Source organism: Hoplias malabaricus, chromosome 16 (assembly GCF_029633855.1).
Source record: "Hoplias malabaricus isolate fHopMal1 chromosome 16, fHopMal1.hap1, whole genome shotgun sequence".
NCBI classification, from domain to species: domain Eukaryota; kingdom Metazoa; phylum Chordata; class Actinopteri; order Characiformes; family Erythrinidae; genus Hoplias; species Hoplias malabaricus.
In genome coordinates this window covers 19,011,950-19,021,116 of record NC_089815.1, presented here as the reverse complement: position 1 = coordinate 19,021,116, position 9,167 = coordinate 19,011,950, and the positions used below count along the sequence as shown (strand labels likewise).

At 45.2% G+C, this 9,167-nt stretch overlaps 1 protein-coding gene across 1 annotated transcript; it reads right to left on the bottom strand.

Moving 5' to 3' along the window:
* Positions 1–1,035: 1,035 nt before the first annotated feature.
* Positions 1,036–7,870, bottom strand: LOC136671362 (P2Y purinoceptor 8-like). Its single transcript, XM_066647037.1, has 4 exons — positions 7,751–7,870; positions 4,986–5,812; positions 3,832–3,854; positions 1,036–1,118 (listed from the first exon to the last, which is right to left on the bottom strand). Exons 1-4 carry the CDS (start codon positions 7,868–7,870, stop codon positions 1,036–1,038), a joined length of 1,053 nt encoding a protein of 350 aa, XP_066503134.1.
* Between the last annotated feature and the right edge of the window lie 1,297 nt (positions 7,871–9,167).

The window sequence follows — 9,167 nt, the reverse complement described above, 5'->3', positions numbered from 1 at the left end:
GAAATCTATTCATACTTATAAGACATAGATTTCTTTTTGCAAAGGTTCCCCGGAGCCAGGGTAGATGACAGAATCTACCTGATCAGAATGACATCCAGCAGGGAAGTCAGCAGTTTCATTGAACGGCAGCCTAACTATGTCAGGAGACAATATGATGTGCTCTGTGACCCTTTGGAGAAGGAGTTCTCCAATCAGCTGTCACAGGCAGGACTGATGGCAGCAATGCAAGTTAAACCACAAAGGCAGGAGTCACCCCATCAGTACTATCACCACCTTAGACAAGCTTATTTCGGGCCCTGAAATGAACCAGGAATGGAAGAAGAGTTGGATTTCAAAACACTGTGTGTCCTAAATCTCCATCTTAACACTAGTTATTATCTAGGGGTTGCAGCATGTCCACGCACCTTGTCTAGCAAACAGCTGCATGACTTAGCACTCAGAGGCTTTTTAAAAGACCAGCAAACTTTAAACCAACGGCCAGAAATACCACAAAATTTTAGCCGTTATACTCAGCCTTCCCCCATGGAGCTAGACGAAGACACTAGGGCTGAATTATGGTATCCATCTCACAGGCTTACAGAAAATCAGGAGAATAATAAACCTTTCCAATCCAATAGGAATTCTCCTCACTTCAGTCCTCAATGGTCAGGTGAAACTCAACATCACTCAAACCCCTGTGTTAATCCGTTAAAGTCAGGGCACCCTCAGAATAAATTCCCAGCCATTAGGCATGAGAATCCAGCACCCAAGGAAAATATATTGGACCACGGGTATCCCCAAAACTCTCCCACACGCGACAAAACCCTAGACAAAAGCCCCTGTCCTAACTCGACTAATGAGAACAGGGATGAGAACTGGCACCAGTGTGAAAGCTCAGATGATGCGAATGAGTCTGAAGTATCTGGAATAAGCACAGAAATTCCAGTAACCACTGAACAGGTGTTTTTCGCATCTGTTTAAAGAGGAGCATCAGACAGCTGACCTCTTCTCGGACACCCCAGGTGAAACTGTGCATGTCCCAAGGACCCCTGCAATTCAGACTTGCATGTCAGAAGCTCTCTTGGACACTGCATCAGACATCACTCTGATGTCATCCACACTCTTTGATGATGTGTGGGCTGCAGCACACAGCGTCACACGGAGATTACAGTTACAGAACTGTTCCCTCCAAATTGTGCCTTATTCATACACTGGTATCGAAATAAAGTCTGTGGCAAGAGTGCTCATAACAATAGGACCCATAAGTCTGGTTCATATGTGTCTCCTATTGAAAACATTCCTTTCCTTATTGGCAAGGACCTGCTCAACAGGTTTGAGCCACTGATTGACTTCAAGTGTTTGAAGATCTGGACCCAGGTTCACAAACCCCTGTCCATTTCACACTCACATAACCTTGAAGCTCAGTCCTGTCACCTAAACACCACGTCCACAGAGACTATCAACACATTTCACACTCCAACAATGACAAAGGATGTCATGAGCCAGAGAATCTCAGCTCATGATGAACTAATGATTGTCCAATGATTGGGGTCCATTCGGATCCCAAACGGCCTCCGGAAAGAGATTAAAAAACCTGACAAACCAGGGTAACCACAAAAACATCCAAAGTCTATTAAAACTCATTTGGTTTTGTGGCTTATTTTATCAGTCAGAGATTTGCATACATCAGTTTCTGGAGTGCTGTACTTTTACAGATTTGAATATTTGCATCTCACCTGGTGTTAGACTCTGACAGAGACACTGAGAGTGGTCACTATCTCCACGGACCACAGGCTGATATTATACACAGCCCGATATGAAGTGGTGATTTACACTACATACACAGGTGTTTAGTCACTCACACACTCACACTCACCCAGTCACTCACACACACACACTCACCCAGTCACTCTCACACACACACACACACACACTCACCCAGTCACTCTCTCTCTCTCACACACACACACACACACTCACCCAGTCACTCACTCACACACACTCACCCAGTCATTCACACAATCACTCACGCAGTCACTCACACACTCACTCACACACTCTCCCAGTCACTCACACATTCACCCAGTCACTCACACACTCACCCAGTTACTCACACATTCACCCAGTCACTCACACATTCACCCAGTCACTCACACACTCTCTCAGTCACTCACACAGTCACTCACCCAGTCACCCAGTCACTCCCACACTTATACAGTCACACACTCACGCAGTCACTCACACTCTCACCCAGCAACTCAAACACTCACCCAGTCACTCACACACTTACCCAGTCACTCACACACTCACTCTTTCACTCACACACTCACACCTGTGGACAGTTTCACACACTCACCCATTCACATGCACTCACTGTCTACATGAGTAAGTGAGTGTGTGTGATGTGTGTCCAGACTGTGTTCCTATTCCTTTAAAATATTTATATCCTCCATTTATTAGTTTATTGTCTGTAACAGTTTTATTCAGTTCAGGGTCTCAGTGGTTCTCAGGGCCCCAGAATCACTGGGTGCAGGAACCCACCCTGGACAGAGCAGCACACACTCACCCAGTCACTCACACACAATGGAAAATAGAACTTTAAAAACTTCTGCTGGAATTTCTATTGCCTTAAGTCTATGGCTCCTTCCAGGAACTTCCTGACTGAAAGCAGCACTTCTCTTTCATTCCATTTCTACCTTTCACTCCTTTACCACCCCCTCTTTTCTTCTCTTTCTCTACATTTTCATTCTCTGTTGCAGCACTTCAGAACTGCACTTCTGTTCTTTCCTTTGGTGCTCCTCTCTTCCTTCTCAGCACTACATTGAATAAAACTAGAACTGGCTGCAAAAACTACAAACTTCACTTCATTTCATGAGCTAAAAGCCTGATTGAATGCTTCAGCACCAGCGATTGAAAACTGGGCCTCAGGACCCATGCCTTGGATGTCTGATTGGTCCTAAGGGACTGGGAGTTCCGGGTCTGACGTGAATGTCCATATAAGGAGTTCCAGGTCTGATGTGGATGTCCATATAAGTTCTGGGTCTGATGTGGATGTCCATATAAGGCGTTTCCATCCACATCCCTTTCTGTTTTCATTTCTCCACCAGATCATTGTTTCATTCATTCATATTTGGTAACTGCTTCATTCTTTTCAGGGTCTCAGTGGGTTCAGAGACTGCCCTGAATCACGGGGTGCAAGACAGTGACACACCCCAGACCTCACACACTCACCCAGTCAGTTGAATCAACCTACCAACGTGTGTTAGATCGTGGACCTGAGCTGGAGCTCCTTATGGATAATGCTACATGCTACAAGCTAACACTGCTGTGACCTACCAGCACATTAAAGAGCTCCAAACCAGTAATGCTAACACTTATGTGCACTGCAAACACGTCGCGCTGAAATTAAACCTACAGTTGAACTATTGTACATTAAGGGTTTTGATTACTCAGTATTGTCTGGGAACTAATAGCTTTCCTACCGTTCCTCGTTCTCTTTAAGTGTTGCATTTCTGAACTAAAATATTAAGTGAACAAATACTTTTTGAAGAGTCTTGGTTCAAGTGGAACTTATTCCAATAGAAAGGTGGTCATGTAGCATATCAAAGAAATAAAAGGATGTGCTGCGACTTCAGCACCGTGGAGTCTCTATTCTTCCTGTTCTTATCACAATTGTAAATATTTTTGCTCTGCTGGAAGAGAAATAGAAGGGAGTTCTGCTTGCGTTGCATCAAGGGATTTCTTTCGTGGCTGAGAAACGTTTTGAAGTCTCCTTAAATTCTGCTAATTTAAGGTATCTCAGTAGGCAGTGTATTTAAACACTTTGTCCAGAGCAGAGAGGACTCTTCTCACGTCTCTGAGACTCAACACTGCGTCTGAACAACACACAGAGACAGGTAGGATATTAGTATCCAGAAACACTGGGTGTAATCACTCACACACACTCACCCAGTCACTCACACGCTCACTCAATCACTCACATGCTCAATCAGTCACTCATATGTTCACCCAGTCACTCACACACTCACCCAGTCACTCACACGCTCACTCAATCAATCATACACTCAGCCAGTCACTCATACGCTCAGCCAGTCACTCATACATTCACCCGGTTGTTCACACACACACCCAGTCACTCAGATGCTCACCCAGTCACTCACACGCTCACCCAGTCACTCACACGCTCACCCAGTCACTCATACATTCACCCAGTTGTTCACACACACACCCAGTCACTCATACACTCAGCCAGTCACTCATACGCTCAGCCAGTCACTCATACATTCACCCAGTTGTTCACACACACACCCAGTCACTCAGATGCTCACCCAGTCACTCACACGCTCACCCAGTCACTCACACGCTCACCCAGTCACTCATACATTCACCCAGTTGTTCACACACACACCCAGTCACTCATACACTCAGCCAGTCACTCACTCAGTCACTCACACACTCACTCTGTCACTCATACAGTCACCCACACTCACACCCTCACACACACCTGGTCTGATTCGGATTCTGATCCAGTTAATATTGGTGGTCATTTGAGTTCACAGTGAGTGTTTAGAAGGTGGCTCACTCGGTCCGATCCTAAAACTGGATTTTTAAATGTTTTAAAAGCACTCACTGAACCGACTGAGGACTATTGTAGAAACCAGACAACCCGAGTGAAGAGGAGTCGGCTCCTGAAGATTCGATTCTTCGAACGTCTGGAGTCGACTCGGTCTCGGCGACTGTCATAAGAAGTTGTGTTTGCTGAGGTGCGGTAGTTGGGTGTGTATTTATGTAAATACAGGGCCTGTGGATCCTGATAGTGATGTATATTTCTCAGGCTCTCTGTGTCTGACGGGTTGGCCACCTCTGAGCTAAAGTGAATTACTTTGAACTTTTTCTTCAGGATTTTGGTGGACGTTGATTAACCCAAAGCAGCTGAACCCATAATAAACCCACACTGTGTTTATTCCCACGCGGATAATTGTGGGCAGCAGGTGGAGAGCGTTAACGACAGCTTCCCGTGTCTGCGCAGGACAGAGAGCGGCTGCAGGAACCCCGTGACTGTGTTGATGGCGAGGCTGATGATGAGGGTCAGCCCAAATTCGTAACTCGAGACGGACTGTTCCATCCCGAAGGCCACGGAGATGGGGACGTTCTGGATCAGGAATAACAGCAGGTTGACGGAGACGATTACGAAAGCCTTTTTCTTGGCGAGGTTCATCTCTGAGACATTGCTCTCCACGCCTCTAGGTCCTGGACACACCAGTTTTCTCAGGATTGACAAACCACAGAAGACATCCACGGCCAGAATGAGGAGGTATATGGCTGCGAAAACAGTGTAGGGCACTGAGGGATACGTGACGGAGCACCAGACGCCAACAGCAAACATTCCCAGCCAGGTCAGGACGCAGCAGGCCAGTCTGTAACGAAGCGGCTTGTACTTTAGGAAAGCGACAGGGTGGACCACAGCTACGTATCTCTCCACACAAACGCAGCACTGGAAAACACAGCGGGACATTACACTGAGGCCCAGGAGGAACCCCAGAGGTTTGGATAAGCACAGGTTAAGGTCTACGATGCACATGCTATGGAAAGGCCCCAAGATCACTAAGACTAACTCGGCGAAGGCCTGGTTCAGGTTTAAAACCTCAGAAGCGTCCATCGCTCCATGTCCGGGGAACAGCAGGATGATGACGTAGGAGTTTAAGGGCAGACTGACTAATAAATTAATGGCATGAGTAGATAAGATCAAGACGGTCTCAGACAGGTCAAACCCTCCATTTGCATTTGGGACGTTCGTGGAGTTGAGGGTGGAGTTCATGTTCATTTTCAGGTTCTAAAGGAAGAGAGAGCTGCACAGGAATGGTGTTGAGTCCACAGCAGGCCCTGCATCGGAAAAGAAATTTCAGAGAATAAAGTCAGAATTATTCTGAAGATAAAGTCAGAATATACTATGTTTAATCTCAGATTTATTCCGACTTCATTCTCAGTTTATTATTATTATTACATGGCCCTCACACTCCGTCATATGACTGGACCAATGTCAATATGTAATTATTCATTCATTCATTCATTATCTGTAAGCGCTTATCCAGTTCACGGCAGCGGTGGGTCCAGAGCCTACCTGGAATCATTGGGCGCAAGGCGGGAATACACCCTGGAGGGGGCGCCAGTCCTTCACAGGGCAACACAGACACACACACATTCACTCACACACTCACACCTACGGACACTTTTGAGTCGCCAATCCACCTACCAACGTGTGTTTTTGGACTGTGGGAGGAAACTGGAGCACCCGGAGGAAACCCACGCAGACACGGGGAGAACACACCACACTCCTCACAGACAGTCACCCGGAGGAAACCCACGCAGACACAGAGAGAACACACCACACTCCTCACAGACAATCACCCGGAGGAAACCCACGCAGACACAGGGAGAACACACCACACTCCTCACAGACAGTCACCCGGAGGAAACCCACGCAGACACAGGGAGAACACACCACACTCCTCACAGACAGTCACCCGGAGCGGGAAATGAACCCACAACCTCCAGGCCCCTGGAGCTGTGTGACTGTGACACTACCTGCTGCACCACCATGCCGCCCTATATGTAATTATTATTATTAATTAACTATATTATTATTAATAATTAACTATACTGCCCCCTCCAGGGTGGCTCTGGACCTACCGCGATCCTGAACTGGAAAAACGGGTTCAGACAATGAATGAATGAATGAATACAACTTCTTTTGTTGGTTTCCTCAGTGTGCTCCAGCTTCCTGTCACAGTCTTAAAAAACACCACTGGAAGTGCGAAGTGTCCGTGTGAAATTTTCTCACACACTCACACACACCTGTGGAGAGTTTCACACACTCACCCTGTCACACACACTCACTGTTTAATGAAACTTTAACTGAACTGAATTAATTAATCTAAACTTTAAAAAACTATCTGCAGATCTTTGGACCTTATTCACTGCATCAGAAGATTTTAAAACTGAGCTGTTTCAGGGACAGCATCTAAAATCTCAACAATAGCTCAGATATTTCTCATTAGGAGATGGTTGTAAGAACATTATGAGATTATTAAACCGCTTCACTGTTTCAGAGAGAGAGAGAGAGAGAGTGTGTGTGTGTGTGTGAGAGAGAGAGAGAGAGAGAGAGAGAGAGAGAGAGAGAGAGAGAGAGAGAGAGAGAGTCTTATTCCAATGTCAGAGTCATTCATTCTTGAAAAAGCTAAATTATTCACGTTCTCTGTTTGAGGACAGGGAGCTGCCAGTGGATGAATTAAGAAACGTTTCTGCCTTTAATCACTTTAAAAACAAACAAGGAAAATTCTAGAAACTGGTTGAATGTTCTCATAATAAAGTTACACCACGCTCACAGTGAGACGACTGTAATGAAGCTGTAATAATAAAGAGATAATATATTTGCCGTGTAATCTTTCAGAACGAGGACAGAAAATTCTTACCAGTGTTTTCCTAAAGACCCTTCATTCCTCTCTGATTTTACTGGGACAGGTCGGGGTTAGACCCTGGTGCTCGGTTGTTATTATTGTCCTGTCACATCCATCACCTTAAAGCTGTGTCTGATGCAAATATGTCATTCAAAACATTACTGGGGACCGGCTATTGTCTCTGATCCGAGACGTTCTGTTCACACTGAAATCCATTAATGTCACTCACTCTTAATGTTACTCACAAAGATGAGGAGACTGTGCTCTGTATCGCTTATGTGTGGTGAACCTGCCTCACCATAGATTCAGCCCACCCCCTGACCCTGAGGAACTGTGGAGACTGGAAACAGTAAAGCTGGAACATGGGAGGCCTTGCCCTTAAGGGAGGGAATACCACTCTCCAGATGTGGTGTGAAAACTGGTTTGATCGACATCGTAGACTAATGCTCTATTGAATGAGCAAAACCCACCTTTGGTTGATGATGGTCTCTGGGGATTGTGGGTCTAGAGGCATTCCCTCACTTAAGGGCAAGGCCTCCCTGCTTCTCCAGGTTGTAGTTTCCCCTCATTAGAGATTCCCAGTTTTCCAGTTTCCAAGAGTCCCTCGGGGTACAGAGGTTGTGTCTATGGTGGCCCAAGTGGACCAATGGAGTCCCCTGTTACAGTTAAGTGACTAAACTAATCGACTACACAGACTTTTACTCTGTTCAGAGCGAGACACAAGAAAAACAAGAACAATTTTATTTATTAGATACATGACATAAATATATCTCTTAACACTTATAGCCCTGTGGTGAAAGCTAAAATAATTTCTAATAAACATTTATCAACCAAATAATAAAGTAAATAAAACATTTCCAACTCAGATTACACACATTTGAATATTTTTATATCAGACACAGAGATAAAAGGCAAGACTCTTATTATGACGTTCATTTTAGAAAGAGTAAATTTCATTCTACTGAAGGGTTTCTCAGTTAGCCAGATAACTTTAAGGCAACGTCTACGATTGTGGGGAACTTCTGTTATCTCTGGTTTGTTTACGTTTCGAAGCTCTGCATCTTTTAAGGTGGAACGGTGTGTTTGAGGAGAATAATGACTGTTGTTTGTACGTGGCTGAAGTGTAACTGTAAGTTTTTATTCACTGTTTGAAACTCATGTGTAAATCGAGTTGTTTAGTTTTGTAGCACTGTCGCTAATGCAGTTAGCCGTCTCCTGAGTTTGGAGACATTTCCACCTTAAGTGATGTAACCTCCAGATGGCGTTTCTCTGCCGTGAGCAGAAAGAGAGAAACCGGACCCAGACACTTTGGTTTTTTTACCCATTTACAGACACTGGGGCTTCGTAAACACATTAGAGCTGTTTCCAGAGCAAACCGACTGCAGAGCAGCACATGGAGAGGAGACATCTTAATTTTTAAAACGTTTTTTGATTAAAATCATGAACTTCACCTTTAAATACCTTGTGTTTTGTATTTTCCCCCTTTTATTTCACCACCGAGCTGGATTAAAGGCAAAGTGTCAGCTGATATTTTGTCCAGCTCTGAATGGTCCGCCCCAGTTTTACAGAACAACACCATGGTCATAGATAAGAGTGATACTGATCAGAGTGGAGTGTGAGAGTGACTGGGTGAGTGTGTGAGTGACTTTGTGTGTGTGAGAGAGAGTGACTGTGAATGTGTATGTGAGTGACTGGGTGAGTGTGTGATGCTGTCCACAGGTGTGAGTGTGT